The sequence below is a fragment of the Macrotis lagotis genome, chromosome X (assembly GCF_037893015.1).
Source record: "Macrotis lagotis isolate mMagLag1 chromosome X, bilby.v1.9.chrom.fasta, whole genome shotgun sequence".
Lineage (NCBI taxonomy): Eukaryota > Metazoa > Chordata > Mammalia > Peramelemorphia > Peramelidae > Macrotis > Macrotis lagotis.
The window spans coordinates 686,090,259-686,112,832 of NC_133666.1; the positions used below are offsets into that span (position 1 = coordinate 686,090,259).

The 22,574-nt window shown below is 44.6% G+C and overlaps 1 protein-coding gene across 1 annotated transcript in view; it reads left to right on the forward strand.

The window, feature by feature from the left end:
• The window catches only part of MYO18B (myosin XVIIIB), a 362,548-nt gene that overhangs the window by 137,034 nt on the left and 202,940 nt on the right, over positions 1-22,574 (forward strand). Inside the window, 5 exon segments of the mRNA XM_074206167.1 lie at positions 2,030-2,189; positions 6,728-6,911; positions 7,995-8,190; positions 12,863-12,972; positions 19,670-19,735. Coding sequence (XP_074062268.1) covers positions 2,030-2,189; positions 6,728-6,911; positions 7,995-8,190; positions 12,863-12,972; positions 19,670-19,735 — 716 coding nt within the window.

Consider the following 22,574-nt stretch of genomic DNA (forward strand, 5'->3'; position numbering starts at 1 on the left):
TATCTCTCAAGCTTCAATTAATTATTATCTGCCTACCGTAATCTGAATCATTCAAATATAACACAAAGATAAAAAACACTGTTCTTGCCCCCCTCCCATCTACTGGGTGACAGGGTGCATTCACTGGCTTAAGTATGTCATAGATTTTTAGATTAACCTTCTCACTGTGATAAAGATCACAACCCTCCCAACAACTCAGTGGACTGACCTCTAGAGTCATAACTGGGCCTTTGGACAACTCATGTGCAGTCCATCACCAGAACTGTTCTTGAAGTCTCTCCAACTCAGAGAGCGACCCTGCCAGGGGCTGTGCTCTGTTAGACCACCTGAGCCACTTGCATGCCAGAATGAGGATTGGTACTTCACTGGAGGACACATACTACAATGGATGAGACCAGGGAGCAATGGAGGTAAAAGGAAGACCCCAAAAAGATTGCTTGAGGAAAATCTCAGGAAGGAGAAAACCCTTTCTGCAGTGGGAATCATGGAAGGCTTCCTTGGGAAGGTTTGAAATGAAACTTGAAGAAAGAGAAAAATTCAGAGAGGAGAGGAAAAGAGAGGGAGGGTATTCCAGGCTTGTAGTAGAGTGGGGGAGAAAAGATGATCTGAAAGGATGTGAAGAGAGGGGAGGATAGGAGCAAGGGAAGGCTGGGGCATGAATAATTCATCTGATTAAAATATAGATGACAGGAGGTTAGATGACATGAACCTCCTCTTGCTGCTGCCTTTATTATTATTCATTGTATTGAGGAAGGCCTTCAATGACAGACTGAAAAAGTGTGATGTTAATCAATCAGCATTAATTAAACACCTACTGTATTCAGACAGCATGAAAGGTTCTGGATGTGGTCCAACTTGTGAGTTGGGCAGGTTATATGAGAAGGAGGGATTGGAGGAAGGAGAGGCTGATGGTAGAGAAGTCAGTGGGAAAGGCAAGGCAAAGGACCAGCTGAGAAGGGAGGAGCTTCAGGACTTGAACAGTGGCCTAGGGCTGGGGGGAGACAAGGAGTTGGAGTCAAAAATATTGTGTAGCTGAGGGAAAGGGAAGAGTCAAGGGCAACTGTGATGCTGGAGCTTGCATAACTGGAGTTCTCTGAACCTCCTCCACAGTTCTTATTTTTCTCCTCAAAGCAGAGGGTTTTATTTATTTGTATCTCTCAGCTCTTAAAACAGTGATTGGCTCTGAATAAACACTTTTTCATTCATTCATTCATTCATTCATTCATTCATCCATCCATTCATCCATTTATCTGTTCACATTCATCCATCAATTGTTTCTGGTCTTTTTTGTTGCCTTTTTGGGTCCTTGTTCTTGAAGAAGACCATGGCATCAGGGAAGTGAGACCATGACACGCACAGGAATTGGATTTGAAGGGGGGGCAGGGGAGCTGGGCTAAGTCACCAGCTGCACTTTCTCCTCCCGAATCATCTGGGTCCAGTGATCAGATCTGGACTGGAGATGGACTTGGATGGGAGGCAATCAGGGTAACTGATGTGGTTCTTTGTACACTTTATTCTAGAGCACCTGGTATTCTCTATAGCAGCCAATTTAAGACTATCCCAGCTTCTTGGTTCCTCCCATGTGCACCGGAGAGATCTCAGGCAAATCATTTAATTCCCCTCTGGGCCTCAGTTTCCTCCAAAATAAAATGATATACTGGTTTAGCTGCTTCTAAGGGCCCTCCAAGCTATAGAGAAGTATGGTCTATTTTAGAAAGATTTTTCACAAAAGGATTAAAATTAAAGATGTTTTGGTAGAGGAAGGGGTGACAAGTTATTCCGGAAATTTAGTTCTGTGGATGAGTTATTTGTGGATAGAGAAAGCTAAACTTGGAGTCCAGAAGGTGGAACAAATCTTCCCTCCAACATCGACAGGGACTTACCTGAGGCAGTCATCTGATCTTGCTGAACCTCAGGGGCCACATCTGCTAAATGGGAATTATCCTACCTTTAGGAAGGATTTCACAGGTTTTAGTGGGATGTGGTATGTGCCTGAGCCTGTAATTATGTGTTCTGCTCTCTGGTTCAGAACCACCTGCCTTCCGTAAGTGTGAACACGGTCTTCAGTTTGAGATCTCCCACCAGTTGGGCCAGGACCCTGTGCGCTATGACCTCGGCGGGTGGATCCAGAAAGCCAAGCCCAATCTCTCAGCCCTGAACGCTATCCAGGTCCTGAAGCAGTCTAGCAGGTGAGTATTGTGGGAATATGCAAAGGGAGAGATGGGGGGGATCCAGGCTGGGTTGGGGGAACCAGCAAAGCCTCTGAGCAGTACTGGCCTATTCCTGGGGTTCATCTACACCCCATCTCCTGTATACTGCTCCAGCAATAATAACCAGTAAATGAGAATCATTCTGGGGATAACATCTCCCCTTAATGAAACAAGAGCCTTCACTTGAATTGAAAGTTGTAAAATGTTTCCCTGGGGCGAGAGTGAAGCTGACAGAGGAGAAAACTGCCCTTTTTGGATTGTGGGGAGAGGGAAGAAAAAAGGAACTAAATATAGCTTTCTCCTCCTTGCTTTTCATTAAATCTGAAAGGAGATGATGTGGTTGGAATCACATTTGTGGACATTTTGGAAGTGGGAATCATAAAGCTGAAGAGATGTGTTTTGTAGCATTAAAAAATTGTAGGCTTCTCAGTGGTTGGGCTATTTCTGAGGTGCTGGCCACCAGAATGAAGCTTCCAATGAGCTTGGTCCTGGGAATGAGGAAAATTGGTGGTTGCTCTGTGACTGCCTCCACAGATACCACAGGGCCCATGGTGTTTGTGGTGGAATAATTATAAAGTGAATTTCTGGGGATCTGGCATAATGACTAGTGGGCTGTTCTTGGATTCAGGGAACCCAGGAGACCTGGGTTCAAAAGTACATGTTGCTCATGTTCCAGGGGACTCCTAAAATATACACTATATTAAGGCGTGTGCATAGGAGAATGCGTGTGTGTGTGTGTGTGTGTGTGTGTGTGTGTGTGTGTGTGTGTGTGAGAGAGAGAGAGAGAGAGAGAGAGAGAGAGAGGAAGAGGGAGGGGGGACAGGTAGACTCATACATTGGGGACCATGATGAACCTCATCTTTGGTCAGAAAGATACATTGAAAAGTGTTTGGCTGGTTCAAGGTCCAACCCCACCCTTTTTGCTGCCCAGGAGCTCCTCTAAGGGAAAATGAGCCTTTATTGAATGACCTACTATGTGCAGGGTGCTGCTCTGGCTTGGGCATAGGAAAACTAAATGAGGAAGGATCCCTGACTTCAAGGATATTATCATCTACTAAACCAGTGAGTTATTCCCAGAGGAGTGAAACCTGGTGGTCTTGGGACTGCATGAATATTGACTGACTCCTACACCCAGAGGGGGGTTTCCTTTTGTTGAAAGGAGCCTAGACTGAGAAACATCCCAAGGGCCAGACTGTGCATAGGGGAGCTGTTGTTTGTCCTTCCTTGGAAAAAGACCAATGACTTCATGACTGAAGTCTTGACTCATGAATTGGATTTCATTGAGGCAGAACTGGTAAAATCATTAGCCTATCTCCTTCCAGAACCATCCAAGGCCATCCTAGGCCATCACCAATTGTGGTAGGGGACAATGCCCCTGAACCGGAGTCACTTCTTTATGGCCATGCTGGGGCAGCGGCCCCCCCGGTCCTCCCTCTTGGAGACTCCAGATTCTCCTCACTGGAGATAGTCTTTGGGGAGCAACATCTAAACACGCTTCACTTGTCTCAGCAAACTCCGGGGAAGAGGGATTAAATTTGTTCCTCTTGGCCCCAGGGGAGAGAATGAGGAGATCTCTTCATACACAGAATCTATAAATTTTCTTTTAGACTTATCCATCTCCCAAGAAAGGGTTCAGATACCTTCAGAATCAGAAGATGCCCAAGTTCCTTCTTCCTTATTTAACAGAGAAGGCAACGTTAGGACAGTGGCAGGAGGGTGGATTTTGGAATCTCAGACCTGAGACTGAATCCTCTGCCAGCCCCTTAATCTCTGGGTGACCTTGAACAAGTCACCAACCTCTCTGGTCCCCTGACAGTGACCATAGACATGAGGTGCTCCCTCAGTAGACCCTATGGGACAGAAGACAGAAAACAACGAAGGCCCTGAATTCCAATCCTGCCTGTCACTGATGGTGTGACCTTAGACCTGTCACCTTCCACTCTGGATCTTTGCTCCTGTAAAGATGAGGTTGCAAGCCTCGCTGTCCATCAGGGCGGACTCCTCTCTGTCCCAGCACTAATCGCCTCATCTCAGCCTTGCTATGCTTGTATTTCAAATGAAATGAGATCCAAGCCATTGTTAGTCTCTGTACATCTGCCATCCATCCAACTTGCTATTAAAACACCTTCGGCTCATTTAGAGAAGACTCATTTTGCTAATGACCCTAATAGCCATTTGGGGTAGGAGATGGAGATGGATCGGTGTCTCCCAAGGAGGAGGAGGAGGAGGAGGGCTAATTATCATCTGTGGGCACGATCGCACCTTGGCTCCATGGGAGCCTGGGGCCACATGCTAATTCCTTTTGGATCTCCAAATGTATCAGTGGACATAGGTCTCTGCTCTTTTCATAGGAGAATCACCCAGTCAACTCCCTCATTTTTACAGATGGGGAAAGTGAGGCCCTAAAGGTTGTGTGTTATAACACAGAGGGGATGTTTGAGCCTTACCTGTGGGGAGACTATAAAGCAGACTTTTCCTTGGAGACCCGGTTGAGAAGGACAGTAGAAGGAGAAGTGAAGTCAGCCCTGAGAGCTGAGTGTGAATTCTTCAGCAAATCTTCCAGACTCCTCTGGTCTTCTATTTTTTTAACCTATAAAATAAGGAAGGTGGACTTAGGAGGTCTTTAGGGTCTCTTCTAGCTCTAGATGCATAATCCTCTGTGAATAAGTGCGCGCGTGCGTGTGTGTGTGTGTGTGTGTGTGTGTGTGTGCATGTGTGTGAATCCAACCTTAGATTCTTCTTGGCTATCTAGCCATGGACAACATGGCCCTGAGCCTCAGTTTCTAAATTTGTAAAATGTGGATAATGTTGCCTCTACTTCCATAATTGTCGCAAGGAGCCAATGGGATAAGGTATCAAGGTGCATGATGTGTAAATGGTTACCATCACATCACCAAGAGGCAATGTGGAGGAATAGCTAGGAAGTCAGTCTGAGAGTCAGGAAGAGCTGGGTTCTAATTCTTACCTCTGCCATCCGTGGGTTGTGACTGAGCACTGAACCTTGTTATGCTCTAGGTAGCTCAGAGAGGATGCTAAGCTCCAGGAGTTTTCAATTGACTTTAGAGAAGGATGTTTTCTTCCCTGGAAGTCTTATACCTCAGGGCAAGGCCAAAAGGTTGGTGTGGTTGTTTAAGTCTTGTCATTGTGGCTCCTGATGTACTTAGTCATGGTCAGGTTCTAGAATACTCAGCCCAACCAATTCAAGTCAGCTCCTGCTGTATGGATAGAAAGACCAAAAAATGAAGCAGCCCCGCCTTACTGGTGCTTCCATCCTACTCCAAGGACTCGGCCTGCACCAGTAGGAGACACGAGACTTTTACGCCTCTGAGCAGAGAATAGTGGGGTGGGAGGAATCAATAAAAAAGATGGGACTAAGGTCTGGGGGACACTAATTGTAAAATCAATTTTAAGCTGGAAGGTGCCTAGGAGGTCTTTAGGACTAACCAGGTGAACAAAGTGATGTCTAGAGAGGTCAGAGCAAGAAAGGACTTTAGGTGAACCATCTGGTTCAATCATGATCCAGTTTACAAATGGGGAAACTGAGGCCAACCCCTCCTTTTACAGATGAGGAAACTGAAGCTCAGAGAGATGGTAGGTTAGATCTAGGGTTGACAGAGATTTTAAGGATCACCTGGTTCACATGCCCATCCACTCCCTATTTTATAGATGAGGAAAATGAGTCCCAGTTTGGTTAAAAATATCCAGAATTAGAAGGGACCTTAGAAGTCATTTAATTTGGTCTGTTTATTTTCCTGATAAGGAAGTAGGGTGATTTGCATAAGGTCACACAAGCAGAAAGTGGTTGAGATGAGATGGGAACCTTGGACTTCTGACTCCAGATCGGACATTTTCTAGTGCTCTGTAGCCTAATCTAAGCCTCGCCCTATCATCCCGAGATGAACCCTCCTCCCTGGAGAGTTCACACTGTGACCGTCTGAGTTGGATTTCCATGACTTTGGGAGAGATATTGACCTCTGAGTCTGAGATGGGATGGTTTATCCAGAGTCTGATGTCTCATTCCTGGGGATGTGAACCTTAAAATCAGGATTTGAGACCTGGCTCTGCCAATTTGTAAAGATTTCCTAACAGTTGCCTTGGAAAAGGAGACTGCAAATAATGTCATCCCCATTGGGGAAACTGAGGCAAGATGCATGTGCTGAACATCCAGCCCTTGGTTCCTTGGATTCTTATTTTGTAAAATGTTGGTGAAAGTATTTATGAATCCTCCTTCCCAAGGTGGTTGTAAGGGAATCTCTGTAAAAGGTAAAGAATACTGTAAACTGGAAAAGACTGAAGTATTTTGTAAGCAAAGCATTGTTCTTAGCATATTGGTCCTACAGCTTGGCTTGCCTTGGTGATGACCACTGGGGACCCTGAGAGCCTTCTGAGGTGAGGGACAAGGTGGAGGATGGGACAAGCTTCTTGCTCTACCTCTGAGCAGGGTCAGCTGGGCCGAGGTGCTCACCATCCTTTGTCCTCCATCCTTCCTTTGATGATGGTGCCTTTCCTCTCCCCAGGGAGGACCTGAGCAGCTTGTTCCTGCCCCGCTCCAAAGTGCCCCCCGTCTGCCGGGCAGTGGCTGGCATGGAGGGCTGCTCCCAGCAGGCCTTGCAGCGGGTCGGTTGTGTGAGGAAGACGTTTGCAAGTAGCTTAGCAGCCGTGAAGAGGAAGGCTGTGTGTACCCAGGTCATCCTCCAGATGGTGAGCCCGCCACAGCTGCACTCCGATTCCTCTCCTTCTCCTTCCTTCTGTGGGCAGTTCATGCTGAGTTGCAGGAAGCAGCTGACCAGAGAGTGGGAGGGAAAGTGTTCTCTAGTGCTGAAAAATTTGGCCACAGTGCCTGAAATTCCACCATTAAACCCTGTTTTTAATTAGGTTATCGAAGGTTCCCATTTATGTAGTGCTTTCTAAGTGCCAATTAGTAATTCATTTGATCCTCATTATAACCTTGGGAAGTAGGCCTTATCATGATGTTTATCTTACAGGTGAGGAAACTGAGGCAGGAGATGTTAAGTGACTTGCTCAAGGTCATCCATCTAGTTAGTATTTGGGTCAAATTTAAATTCATATTTTTCTGAGTCTGGATCCATATGCTGTGCCACCTAACTGACTCACCACTAGGGGAGGATGCAAGGAAACCTTATTTTTAGTGTCTTGCAAACCAAAAAAGTAGTTACATCAGTGCTAAGTGCTATTGTTAATAATGATGATGATGATGATGATGATAATGGAGACTGGTTGACCACTTGTAGAATGTGCTATAGAAGGGTTTCCTCTCTGGGGCTGCATTAAACTTGTCAACCACTGTTTTCCCTCCCAATTCATCTCAGGCATCGTCAGTCCTGACTTGAGCTCTGTAACTAAATATCCTCTATTTTCTCCAGTTTGGAGCATCTTGGATCTCAGGGTAGGCTTACTCTTGGTGTGTAGTTTTCAGAGAGGGAGAAGAGTATAGAAAAAAACCTATGAGATAGTCCCCCTTCCCTCATGGTCCAGGGTAAGGACTTAATCTTTTGGGGGGACCTCAAGGCGGAGCCATCTACAGGGTGAGATAGCTTCCAGTGAAATAGTGAAGACATCTAGAAGATGGGGAGGGGAGCCGGAATGGAAGCTCTTAGAGGGCAGGGTTGGTGTCATTAATATCTTTGTATCTGAGGACCTCTTCACACAGGACTGGTCCCTAATACATGCTTCCTGCCATTAAATTGAAGGTCTTCCCTTCTTTCTCTTAATTGAGTCACATCTAATCCTGACCTCTCTCTCTCTCTTTCTTCTATGTCTCAGGATGCTTTGATCAATGTGATCAAACGGTCCCAGCTACACTTTATCCACTGTCTGGTCCCAAGATCAGGATTGGAGGACAGAGGAGGGAGTGCCTCTCTGGCCCCGGCCCCCAGAGAGCACCCCTTGGACATCTCCATCCTTAGGGTTCAGCTTGCTGGGGCTCAGATCCTAGATGCCCTGAGATTGCACCGCATTGGTAAGTGACCTAGCTCTGGGAACCAGAGTCCAGAGTCTCTTCTGCCTCTAATTCAAGACTATTGGTGCCTGTCTTTACAGAGAAGAAAACTGAGGCCCAGGGAGTCTGAGCCACCTGCCCAATCTCATTTGGCAAATTGGTAAAAACTAATAGCTTAAATAGGTCCCATTTCTAGGGAGCTTTAGGGTTTGTGAAACATAATCTTAATATAACCATGGGGAGTATCTTGAGAATAAAGAGGCTTTGAGAGGGGACAGTGACTTGTCCAGGGTCACACTGGCAGTTTCTGCCATTCCTGAGTCTGCAGTCAAGGACTTCTGACCCCAAGTGGAACATTCTTTCCCAGGGCTCCCCCAGTTGATGCTGTCAGACCTGGGATAGGAACCCACACCCACCTCTCGGACCCTCTGGGAGCCTTCCTTTCATGCCCTATTTCCTCTTATATAGACACAATCTTTATCTTCTACTTTTCCCAGAAGGATGCCCCAGTCTTTGGGTTTCCCACTTTGTTTGTGGCTCCTCCCCACATTCAACATTTATTTTGTCACATCCCATGGGAAATTGGCACTGCTCAGAGGAACGTCTGGGTCTGATTGCCAGCCCCCCCCACCAAGGGACCACCCACCCTGGGCCTTCCTCCCCCCCATGCAGCATTCCTGCCCCTACGCAGCTCATTCAGCCAGGCCTGGTGCGAAAGCAATGGTGCATAGTTCCCTGGGGGCAATTATAAAGCCATTCAGGTGAGAAGACCACTATTTGCTGGCTAGGCCCCCTGAGGGAGAGAGTTGAGACTTTATATGGTTCTTATTCTGTGACTGAACCTGGGCTAAGCACCTTTAACAAATTTATCTCACGGGATCTTCGCATCAATGTCTGGAGATAGATGCTTTTATTATCCTCATTTTATAGTTAGGGAAACTGAGGCAGGTAGGTAAAGTGCCTTGGTCAGGATCATAGACCAGAGGCTGACTTGGAAGTCTCTTTGACTGTAGGACCTATCATTCTTATCTAACAATCTTACTGCTGGTGGCAGGTCCCCCATCCAAGGGTCACCTGGAGTTGCAGAAGTTGGGACTAGGGTCTGTGAAAGCCTCTGGACTGAGGAAGAAGGCAGAAAGGGGGCTTCTGGGCCATAGACACAGACATGAGGCACATGAGACCTTTCTGCGTGTATTCTGCTAAGTGGGTAGGACCTCAGGGCCTAGGATGAGAGGTGGCAAGTTTGCCTTCTTAAGAAGGCAGCCTGGGAGTGGTGCTTTAGAGATGGCAGATAAATAGGCTAGCCTTGGTGGCTCAGTGGTTGGCATTCAGAATACCTGAGTTCAGATCTAGGTTCAATACTTCCAGCGTGTGCTGAGGGGCAAGGCTCTCTGACTCAGTTTCTTAACATGTAAAATGATAATCCTAGCCCCCGTTTCAGAAAAACAAGTTCAAATGCTTCTGCCTTCAGGAAGCCTTCCCTGTTCTGTGTGGGTGGGTGGTGGAGTTCTCCTCTGCAGCCTAGCCCCTCTCTGATGTATTAGGATCAGAATTTCAAGATTCATAGATTTGCCTCTGAAGGGAGCCTCAAGGTCCCCAAATCCAGTCCTTTCCTTCTAGAAACAAGATGCCTCCAGGATGGGCAAATCCACACATGGATTAGGTCCCTGTTATACTCCAGCCTTTGTGTTAACCATCCAGTCACCCAGATCAGACTAGAGGTGGGATTTGAACCCAGATCCCCTGCTCAGAGCATATGGTCCTCCTATTGGGCTACTTCAATTTCTATTCCATCCCTGAGGGCTCTGCCATAGCAGGGCTCCATGCTTCTTGTGGTTATTCTTGGTCCCTGCCCAGGCCACAGGCATTCCTTCTCACAAAAGACATTGTTGTCCTTGTTCTGATTGGAGCTGAGCCCGCAGTTCTTTTATCCTTCTGTCCTCCAGAGATTAGAGTGAATTTATAAAATTGCAAGATTCAAAGCTGGGAAGGACTTCAGACACCATCTAGTCCAGTGCCTCATTTATGGATGAGGGAAATGGGAGCCAGAGAAAGGGAAATGAGCTCCCCGAAGCCTTAAAGGGAACAGGAGGGGGGAGTGTGGTGACTGGAGCCAAGTCTTTCCACTCCAGATTGGGTTCTAGCCCCCTCCCCCCATTGAAGCCAGTCTTCCTCAGAGGAAAAACCGGGGCTGCGGATATGGCAGATGGGAGGCTAATGTCACAGTCCGTGTGACCGTGGGCAAGTCACTTCTCATAGAGTCCCAGGAACTTCTCTAAGAATATAAATTGCAATCAGTTGAACAACTGGTCAGCAACAAATAATAAATATGCCAAGAAGCTGGAGCTATGGGGAATAGGTAGGTGGAGGGGTTTGTATTTAGATTGAAGAAGACTCAAATTCAAATCCTGCATCACATGATTTCTAGCTGTGGGGCTTGGGAAAAAAATCTATTTACCTCTTCAACCTCTGTTTCCTCATCTGTAAAATGTGAAGGCTGATCTCTGTAGTTTCTAAGATGCTTTCCAGCTCCATTAATGATCTCATTAATGTATAAGGCAAAAATAGTCCCTTGCCTGAAAGAAATTGCATTCTAATTGGGAGATAACATGCCAAAGAAAAAAGCACATACAAGAGACAGTCAGAATAGATGGAAGGTGACCTTTAAAGGAAGGGTCTAGCCACTGGTGGATGAGGAAGGGCTTTCTGCTGAAGGTTTTGGAGATTCTCATTAGTATCTAAGAAGGAGCTGCACACAGATGGTGTGGAAGAACAAAAAATACCCTAGAGACCTTTGATTTCTGCAGATTCCCTGATGCAAATTGCAACAAGAAGATAATTTACAGCCTTAGAGAATGGAGGAGCCATTGACCAGTGAAGAGACTGAGTATCAGAAACTACATCAGCCCCAGTCCTTTCCGACACCAAATCTACCCCCTTTATGGTCAAGTCTGGGTTGGAACCTTGGCTCTGATGTGGAATTGCCTCCAGTTTCCTTAGTTCAGCTCTCTGGGGTCCAGAGTTTCTTCTCTCCAACCAAAGGGTCTGGGAGAAGTGATTGTTAAGATTTCTTCTGTCTCTAAAGCAATGATTTTTCTTTGGAAGTCAACAATGGCTTCGGGCATGGCTGAAAATAACAAGATCAATGGCTCATGTATCTGAAGCTGGTTGAAAACCCTTCATTTTATAGCAGAAGAAACAGGAGCCTGGAGAAGGCAAATAATTGGTCTAATTGGGTTATGTAAATGGTCATTCTAGAGAGGACCTCAGATGCCCACTGTGACCTCTGCTTCAGAGATGAGATCCACAGAGAGAACGTGGAATGCCTGGTCTATGGGGGATGTCAGAAGTGAGATTTGAACTCATGCCCTCTGAATCCAATCCAGGACTCCTTCCATAGTGCCACTCCCTACCTCTCTGCAGCTCTTGGACTCTGGGGATTTTGCTTTGGGCTGGATCTCTATTTGTTGAAACCAAGCAAGGGTGGAGAGATGTCCTGATGCTCAGTCTGGATGCCACCCAGCCCTCTGCCTCCTGCCTCACTGTTGTGTTTTTAATAGATACATCTCAATGGGGTTTTTTGATGAGCATTCTGAGGGTACCCTACAAACAAGGCGAGAGCTGCATTCCCTTATTGATTTCCCATCCATCTGCAGACTCAAGTGGGATATGGCAAGAATGCCTCAGGGGAAGTGTTCAAAGATCACCACTGGTGGGTTTGCCTAGTACCTGGGACTATTGCTTGATGACATTAATGCAATGCTTGCCTCACATCCTGTATTAGAGGGAACATGGAGGAGCTGATAGGATTTTGGAATGGAATCAGAGAGTCCTGAGTTCAAATCCAGCCTCTGTCACTTATCATCAGTGTGACCCTGGGCATCCCCTAACCTTTTGTAGCCTCAGTTTCCTCAATAATAAAATATATGTGGGGTAATAATAGTCATATGGGACCATTTATAGAATGCCTGGTCTAGAGACAGGATGACTCATCTTCTACTCTGGTCTCAGATACTTCCTAGTTGTGAGACCTTGGCCAAGTCACTTTATCCTATTGGCCTCTATCAAATGAACTGGAGAAGAAAATGCTAAATCACTTCAATATCTTGGCCAAGAAAACCCCAAATGGGATCATGAAAAGTCAGACTTGACTAAAAAAAATCAGAAAATCTTTAAAAAATTGTCCAGGATTTCAAAGATCATATGAGACAATAGTTTTAAAGTGTTTGGTAAACTTTATTGTGCTAGATAAAATGATAGTTCTTGTTTCTGTGGTTTTGTTTGCCCCTTGTGGACACGCAGGGCACCCACAACACAATCATAGGTTTAGAGCTGAAAGGGACATGGAAGATCATGAGGAGACCAGATATGGTGACTAGTCCAAGATCATGCAGTTTATGTTTGCGATGGGATTTGAACACAAACTCTTTTCCTTGCTTCTCTAGGGTTTTTTTTCTTTTTGTTCCATGCTCTCTGCCTTCTTTTTCCTCTTTCACAATTTGTACCCATTATTTCCCTCCAGGGTCATCTCAAAACCCCCTTCTTCAGGGAGCTTGCCTTGCTCACCCAGGTCCTACTAAAATCATTTCCTTTTGTTTCTTCTCCTGGGTTGTGGGTTGTATGAGTCCTAGAGCCGACTTGCTGCATTTTCCAACAGGCTTATGGCTCCATTTTCTTTTGCCTTCATTCCCAGGTTACACAGACCATATGGGGTTCACTCGATTCCGACGACGGTTCCAAGGTCTGGCTCCAATGTTTATGAAGAAGCTTTTGCTGCCCCATGAGAGAATGGAGGAGAGAAAGGTAGGGGATAACTCATGGAAGGATTGAGGCTGGGGAGATGCTTTGGGAAGCCCAGCTGAGGCTCTCACCAGTTCAGAGCTTTGGAGGTAGACTGGTTACAACCTTCTTGGGCAACTCTTAATATGCACTTGCTGTTTGGCCAAAGACAAATCACCTAACCTCTTTGGATCTCAATTTTCTCATCTGCAAAATGGTTATGATACCTAACTGAAAGGGTTATCATGAAGCTCAGAAATGATCATGTTTTTAAAGGAATGGGATAAGCTTCTTGAAATGTTGAGTCATTCCATTGGTTCCCAATCCAGGTCTCTCTCCTCTCACCCCAGGGCTCCCTGTGCTCCTAAACTTCATCCTTGGATCCCCAAGGATCAAAGGTCCTTTGGTTCAAGGTGAAATCAGTCTTGGGTGAGTGGAAAAATCCAAGTGAAACTCATTTGATTCTGAGCTGGGGGAGGAGGGGTGACTTTACAAATTCTCTTACAAATGTGGTTTACTGCAGTAGAGATTTTCGGGGGCAATGAAAGTAAACTCCATCCTGCCTCTTATGAAAAAGCTGATAAATATGCATTGGCTGTGAAACTCCGTCACAGCATGCATTAAACATGAACACGGGCTCACTTGGGCAAACGGTTGGAGCCTGTGTGCAAATTCAGTTAAGACCTCACGATAGAATTAGACATGTCTGACAGGCAGAAAAGGTCAGTATTGTTATTAGATAGCGAACGGAGGGAGGGGAAGTGGGGGCCAGATCACATCCTCTGGGTTCTGGGTCCAGCCTACCCTTGACATTACAGCACGGGCTTTTTTAACTCTGTAATTGTGAATCAGCAAGTGTTGGCATCCTCCAGACTTGTCACTTCTGAGTATTTTTGTTTTGATGGAGGAAGAAGCCATATCTGTGCCTCACCTTACCTCTTCCTCCTAATAAGCTAATTTAGTATTAGAAAGGACCTCAAATGTCATCTAAGTTCAAACTCTTTGTTTATTGATGAAAGCTCACTGGTGACACAAGGAACAAGTCTTCTGGTCCTAAGTATGGCATTCTTCCTAATGGAGGTAGTGCAGAGGAAACTGGCCTCAGGGAATCTAACTCCTTAGTCCCTCTATGAGCTAGACCAAGGTGATTAACCTGCTTCCTACTCCCTAGAAATATAGAGGGTAGTCTGGATCACCCCTGAGGTCCCCTTGGGCTCAGAGTGAGTGATTTAACTGACCAAACCTCCACATTTCTATTAATCTTTGTGACTATTAAGGGGTCTCCTCTTGATAATCCTGATAACAGGGCAGCAGTTTCCAAATCATCACTTTTGGCTCCTTTGTCTAGACTCGGGACTCTTGGGAGGGAGCTCCTTTGTTAGTGAGGCTATTGATGTCCAAACTAGGCTTCAGCTAGACCAGCCACCTTGTATGGAGGTGAACTGTCTTGTGAATCCATGGATTGGATTTGACCTTGGCCAAATGTCTGGTGCCTGTGGGCTGGAGAGTGAGAGGGGCTATGTAAGGAGGGAGTCAGGGTGCCTCAATCCTCATCAACAGATATTGGTTACCTGAGAACACACTTCTGCCCAAGGGAGCTCAACAGTGGTCATTCACAAAGGAGGATATTTCACTGTTAAGTGGCCTCATGTTGACTCTCGGCTCCCCTCCTTCCAACCCTGAAATGTTGTGACTCAGTGATTCTCTGAAGTCTGGAATCATTTGCGCATGAGAGTGATCCTGATAGACCCTTTGCTATTGGTTCACAATGCATTTGAACATTCAGAGGGATCCTCCCTTAACCTTCTGTAGAACTAGACTCATTGGAGGTTTGAACCCATAAAAGGGGTTTTTACAAAATGTGTTGTTGAATGAAAGAAACTGAAATGAACTAAACCTTAGAATACAAGGGTTGGAAGGCCTTGAGAAAAGGGAATGTCAGAACTGAGAGGGGCCTTAGAACAGGGGATGTCAGTGCTGGAGGGGTCTTGGAACAGGGGATGTCAGAGCTGAGAGGGGCCTTAGAACATGGAATGTCAGGACAGGGAGGAGTTTTGAAAATGACTTAGACCAACCGTTCCTTTGCACAACCAAGGAAATTGGGTGCTGAGGAGTGCAAGGGCACAATTTGAGCCCACCCAGAGAATCAGTGACTGACCCAGAACCCAAAGGCAGAAAGTAGAAACTGAAACCCATCTCCCATGGAGTTTAATCAGAGGGTCCCAAAAGACCCCTCATTCAAAAACCACATCCTTGATTGACCACTGAATGTCCTGAGGTCAGTCTTGAAAAGGTCTTCTTCTGGGAATGTCTTGCATTTTTACCTTGGGGGAAGCCCTCTAGAGACACGAGGAAGGGTTGATTGTTGAATTTTTGCTGCACCTTGGAAATGGAATAAAAGTTTCAAATCAGGACTTGACTTGTGTTTACAGGAAATCATTTGCTAACTATTAACCAGCATAAGTTGCTAGCAGGTGTTAACATTTACTAGTCATTGTCATCTAAGGATTAAAGAGACTGTTCCCCTAAACTTCTTATGATGGAACTATTGTGACAGAGGGGAGAAGGTAGGAAGCATTTTCCCTCCCATTTCTCACTTTCTTTGTTGTAAGGTCTCTTTCATCCTTGACATTTTGATAAAGGAGAGAAAATCCTAGTATAAGGTAAAAAACATAGGAAATAGAGTTTGAAAACCAGAAACTAATTGATGATCTTGACTTTGATTCCTGGGAAAAATTCTAGAAGGGATCATGAAAGGAATGGCTGGGGAGGCAGCCTGGTACCATGAAAAAGGCCTTTGGAAGCCGAGGACATGGATTTCTGGACCTTGGTTCCTCTTCTGTAAAAAAGAAGAGGTTAGACTAGATGCCCCCCGACGATATTTTCTGATTCTAGATCTAGGAGAGTCTGAGCCTGTGATCTTAGAAAGCGAGGTGGTGACACCAACAGCTAACACAGCCCCTCATCTCCTAACAAAGCTCTCTTCTTTTATTGAGGATGAGGTTGGTTGATGAGAGCTTTTAGCTTTCAGCCAGATATCTCTGATGTCCATGAAGAAGATGGAGAGAAAGACAAAAATGGAATCAGATCTGTTCATCTAATTCAGAACGGATGGAGCCATAGGATCTCCCAGCTTTTAACATTGCTTGTTCTAAGACCCTTCCCACCACTGACATTCCATCTTCTAAGGCTCCTCCCAACTCAGTTGCAGTTCAAAAGCCCCTTCCAATTTGACATTTCTTCTTCTAAGGCCCCTCCCAGCTCTGTTGTTGAATGTTCTGGGAGCCTTGTGTTCATCTGTGATTCCCTGTGTAAGGTATGAAGACAACTCTGGTTCTGCAGGTTGCCATGTAATTAAGAGATGGGTGGATCTGTTTGTGTTCCCCAAAGCCCTTGTTTTCCTACTGTAGCAATTCATTTTCAATGCCATCTTCTCTCTTACCAAATGCTTTACATCCTGTTGATTCATTATTCTCTTTTCTCCTGGCTGAGTTTCTCCAGTGATGTCTTGTCTGGGATGCTCAGTCTGTTCGCTGTTGGGATGTCTGCTTGGATGCTCTCATGGAGGATCTCTGAGAAGACAGGGAGGGAAATCTTGGCACTGAATGTCAGAGAAGTCACCATGAAGATGGGGTCACAGGAGGATGCTTCCACCATGATTTCAAATTCTCTGCTCACAGTAAATGAACTTCTCATTAGTTAATAGAATAAATACTTGAGAGTGAGGATTCCCAATCTAATTGCTCTGGTCCTTGCATCATGCTATCAATAGAAAGCATCAATCAAGAAGCATCCCCATTCTGGCTACTCTGCTTAGATGACGTTGGTACTGCTCTCTTGGGTTCAGAACAGGTTTTTCCATACTTGGCCCCCTTGGATTCTCACAACACCCTTCTCATGAAGGGGCTACATTATCATGCCCATTTTTCAGATGAACAATATAAGGATCACAGAGGTGAAATCACATAGCTTTTGCGTGTCTGAGGGGAAACTCCCCAGACTCCCCAGATTTTCTTGTTGTGTGTTGTGATCAAAACCAGTGGCTTCAGATCCCAAACTCAGATGCTTATTCTATGTATGACCTTGGTGGGTCATTTTTCTCTAGACCTCAGCTTCCTCCTCTGTAAAATAAAGACTTTGGGTGAGATGGTTTCAAAACCTCCATACAGGCCTGTGAACTAGCATCTTGGAGGGCTAGGAATTCTGGAAAGTTCAAAGGTAGTTTTTCATCTGTTTTAAGGCCCAGGACAGTGGGATCACAGTCACTGAACTGCAAGGGAACTCAGATCAGAGGCCTCTGCTCCAACTCCCTTATTTTATAGCCAAAAATTGGCAGGATGGAAGAGGATAAGTGACTTCCCCAGGGTCACTTCCAGTATTCAAACCTGGGTCTCCTGACTCTAGGTCCTGTCTCCCTCTACAGAGCTACCCAATTAGCTTGGCACTGTGAAGAACAAATTTGATAATGCATGCAATAGTCCATTACAAATCAGCCTTTACAAATACAAAGGCACTGTACAGTTGTAAGATAGGATTGCTATTACTTTATTTTTCTATTATTGATAATGTGGACAGAGCACTGGCCTTGAAATCAGTAAGACCTGAGTTCAAATTCTGCCTCAGACATTTACTAGCAGCCCTTTCAATTTTCTTTGCCTTGGCTTTCTTGCCTGTAAAATGAGAATAATATTAGCACCTATTTCCTAGGACTGTTGTGAGAGTCAAATGAGACAAATTCTGTAATTTATGGAAAGGACAGGCCAGAAGGAAGAGACTATTAGTAGATTACACATCATTCTTCAGGTCAGTGCTTAATTATCTTGTTTGTCTGAGTTTCTACCCTATAGGAGGTTGGAAATGATAAAAAAAGGGTTCTTAGGAAGGACCAGTGAGAAGAAGGAAGAATAGAAGTAGGAGAAGTGTTAGCAGGTAGCGTCCTGACATGACTTTGGAGTCACAGGTTATGAGTTCAAATCCTAGATCAGATGCTTACTACTTCTATGACCTTGAACAAGTTACTTAACCCCTCTTGGCCTCAGTTTCCTCATCCGTAAAATGAAGAATTTGGATTAAAGTACCTCAGAGGTTCCTTTTAGGTCTAAATCCCCTAAACCAATGGCACAACTCAAAAACAAATACAGCAACCCCTTTATTCTACATATGAGGAAACGTGAGGTGCACAGGGGTCTAATTTCTTAATGCAAGGTAGAAAAGTGTTAGATGGGAAATCAGGACACCCAGGTTTAAATCTTGGCTTTTTCACTCAGTCCCTTTGCTGGATGATGACTGGTCTCTTCTAGTCCTAAATCTTTGGTCTGATAATTTTCCCAAGATCCCAAAGTGATTAACAAAGAGAGTGTGTCCAAGCTGACCTCTGGCTCTGAATTCAGCATGTTTTCCACAAAAAGGATGATATAAATAAACTTCATCATTTGGAGATGCATTCATCTTGCTTTTTATATAGAAAGCCTTCATTGGAGGAAAAGGAAGGAAGGAAGGAAAGAGGAGAGGAAGAAAAGCCAATCACATTGGGAAAAGTGAGGCTTCTGGGATAGCTCTCTTAGCAGATTTCTGTTCTACGACATTTCTGGTACCCTAGGATGGAGAAAACCCCTACCAGGATTTGCCAAATGAAAGGTTATCCCAAAGCATAGAAGAAACTGGTTCTTTCCAGGCCCTTACAAATATACAGAACAATTTCTGTGAGTTCTTTGGCTCTCAAACCTTTTTTTATTTTTCACTTGGCTGCTCCCTCCACCCACCCACCCCTTCCTTTAATCTAAGAAAAAACAACCACAGCTCCTGTAGATTTTGATTTTATTGGCTGTAATCCATCCTTCTGCCTGGAGCTCCCCTGGACCATCTTGAACTAAAATGTAATAATCCAAAAGAGCCGATTTCAGGAGAAATGAGATGTGCTTCCACCAAGGTCAGTGGAAGAAGGGTTTCCCTTTGATTGTGTTCTGGGGTCAGACTTTTAATAAGCATTTTTCTTGGTGTCTTAAGTTTTCAGCCACATCTGTCTGTGGCAGAAGAGAACAGATCTCATCCACTAAATCACACCAGACTCATAATACCTTTCTCTTCTGCATTGTCGCAATTATGTGTCTGACACATTGTGCTGGAAATAATAGACTTCCTAATGTTCCGTGAATGTAAGCCCCATGTGGGAATGGATGGGCGGTGCTTGGAAGTTGGTCAGCTAGCATTCCTAGGGGCTGGGATGACCCCTAGGGGGAGCTAGGCCTCTACTCCAAGGCAGTGCATGGACCTGGAAAAGGACAAATCCAGTCCTTTGCTGGGAGAAGTCTAAAAGAAGGGGGAGTTGAGTGACAGGGTGGACAGTGAACTTGTTCTGGAGTTGCCTTGGATCATCTTGAAGTCAAGAAGACCCGAGTTCCAACGTGGCCTGAGCCACTTTCTAGCTGACTCTGGGCAAGCCGCCTTACCCTGTTGGCCTCAGTTTCCTCATCTATATAATGAGCTGGAGAAGGAAATGGCAAAGCAGTCCAGTATCATTGCCAGGAAAATACCCAATGGGGTCGCATAGCCTTGGTCATGATTGAAATGACTAAACAATTACAACAGCCTCTTGCTTTCAGGTCCAGCGTGCCACCTATTGGACCACCTGCATCTCAACTCCTTGAAAAGTTTCTGGCACACAGTAGGTGTGTATCGATTGACTGCTCAATGAATCAAGTCCCTGTTTCTGTCTCTACAGCTTATCGAGGAACTCCTGCAGGAACTGGACCTGGAGAAAGCGGTTGCTCCACTTGGCAACACGCAAGTGAGTCATTCCCTTTCCCTGATTTATTTCATACAGCGTTTTTGGATTAGTGTAATTTGGGCATCTGTAGGACTAATAGAAAAGGAGACTAGATCAGATTCTCTCGTCTCTATTATTTCCTGAATTTAGTAGCCATTGCTGCTTAAGTGAGTGGTTTTGTGATAAAGTAGCTGCCATTTTAGAGAGAAAGAGAGAAAAGCCTCCTTTTGTATCCTAATGATGAGGATATAAGGATATTCTGTGCAGCCAGCTGAGGTTCTCTGTGTGTGTGTGTGTGTGTGTGTGTGTGTGTGTGTGTGTGTGTGTGTGTGTGACTACAGAGAAAGAATGGAGTATCCTAAGTCTCCACTGGCTCTGGGCAGTGCAGAGGCCAAACAAGGGAGTGTGGCACCTTCCCAGGAGGCTCCGAGGATGGGCCACTTCTCAGATGTCACTGAAGATGTTTTGTCCAGGCAGTAGCTTGGAGGAAGGCTCACCTGCTTTCTCTTTTTGACTCATTAGAGTTCCCACATTTGTTGAGATGGAAGTGAAAGAAGTCCTCTGGAGGTAGGGGTTTGAGTTCAAATCCAGCCTCTGATCCTTACTTTAGGCAAGTCACAAGACTTCTCTGGGCCTCAGTTTCCTCAACCACAAAATGAGAGGAGTTGGACAGGATAGACTCTAGAATTAGGATTCCATGATGTATGGACAATGTTTCAGTTTTCCAATTCCCCAGGAGTCTTGGGTCATGATTGTCTACGTGGCATGGGATGCAAACTTTAGACCAGAATGGTCATCTTCCTTTTCTCTGCTCTGAAGTTGAAATCTGTTATCTATAGGAACTATAACACTAAAAAGGAAAGAAGCAAACAAACAATTGATGCTCCATTTGGGTTGAGATGAGTATTATTTAAGAAACTGTAATTTGGGGCGGCTAGGTGGTGTAGTGAATAAAGCACCGGCCTTGGAGTCAGAAGTACCTGGGTTCAAATCCAGTCTCAGACACTTAATAATGACCTAGCTGTGTGGCCTTAGGCAAGCCACTTAACCCCGCTTGCCTTACAAAAAAAATAAAATTAAAAAAATTAAAAAAAAAAGAAACTGTAATTTTTGGAAATAGCTCTTCTCAGGATTTTAGGAGTAGAAGACAAAAATAGTGGAAGGCAATGAACTGCATACGTAAGCAGGAAAATAAACCACGAGAAACTTCCAGCAGAGCTTTCTAAGGAGCTTGATTCATCTCTAGATAACCTGTGCACTATCAAGGGGAGCCACCTTCAGGCACGGTCATGGGGTGGGGGGAGGCAGTAGAAACTTTCTTGAGGGGGAATAGGGTTTTCTTTTGAAATCCTACCTAAGAGCACCAGTCTAGCTTCCAGGAAGAGAGGTTTCTATAGGAGAGAAAGGCAGAACCTAGAAAAGGCACCTTTAATCATCAGTATTTTCAAGTAAAATTATTTGTGTGTGTGTGTGTGTATGTGTGTGTGTGTGTGTGTGTGTGTGTGTGTGTGTGTGTTTGTACTTTTTCTGGTAAGCCATATTTATTCATTTATATTCACAAAGGAAAAAGGAAATTTCCAGGGACAAAAGTTCCAAGTGATACATTATGAAAAGGGCTAGGCCCATCTCTAAACCAGGCATTATGGCATGCACTGGAGCAGGCTTCAATTAGCCACCCTACCTGAGGGAGAAAGCCTTCATTCCAGTCTCATTTCTGTCTTTGATCTCTGAGCAACCTTGGACAGTTCCTTGTAGCCTCTGGATTTCAATTTCTTTGTTAAATGAGACTAACTGTTCAACCCCCATCCTTTATTACCTCTCTGACTTCCCAATAAACAAACAGACAGCCCCCCTTCTATTTACTTGACTTCTACTGCTGTAGAATGACCCTTGAGCAGCTAAAAGCTCAGTCACAAAGTCCATGCATTTTATTTAGATTTTAGATCCAATTTTCATTAGTATAATATCAGCAGCAAGCAGATTAGAAAAAGATGACTGGAGGAGAAGGAGGAGCAGGGAGGAGGAGGTAGCATTAAGATGTGGATATGTTTTGTTTATGCTGAGCTTTGAAGGAAACTGGAGGAAGGAAAATTATTCTAAGGGGCTTGGATAAGGAAAATGGGAATGAATAGATGTGGGAACAAGAATATCAAGGGAGATTTAGGTTTATAAAATCATAGATTTAGAATTGGAAGGAACCTGAGAGGTCAGTTAGTCATTTAAAAGAGCAGGAAACTGAGAACTAGAGACAGTAGTACGTGACACAACAATGATGGATGGAAGGTACCAATATTATCTCATTTTATACTTGAGGAAATAAAAATACAGGGGTGAAGTGACTTGCCCAGGGTCACACAGTTACTGATTGCTTGAGGCAGACTTTGAATTCATATCTGTCTTTATTTTAGATCCAGTAACACCAACCAACTACCTCTCTATGTGAATTATAGTTACTGTTATAGTTATATATATATATATATATATATATACATATATATATATATAACATATTATAGTTACTCCCCTTTTTTCCCTTTGAAAATAAGAACATTTCTCTTTTTCCCAACCTTACAGTAATGTCCTCATTTTCTATTATAATTTTTGACAACACTTTGAATATTCCCATTTGATCTTCACCCAATACCTGTGAGGGAGGCACTTGTACAAAGCATTATTCCAATATTACAGAGGAGTAAGCTGTGGTCAAGAAAGATTAAATGTCTTGCTGGTAGTCACAGATCTAGGAAGCATCAGAGCTGGATTTCAAACCCAGGACTCTCCTGATTAGAAATTCAGTGCTCTTTCCACTACCCTACACTACTTCCTTCTGTTATATCTAACATCAATCAATTAATACTTA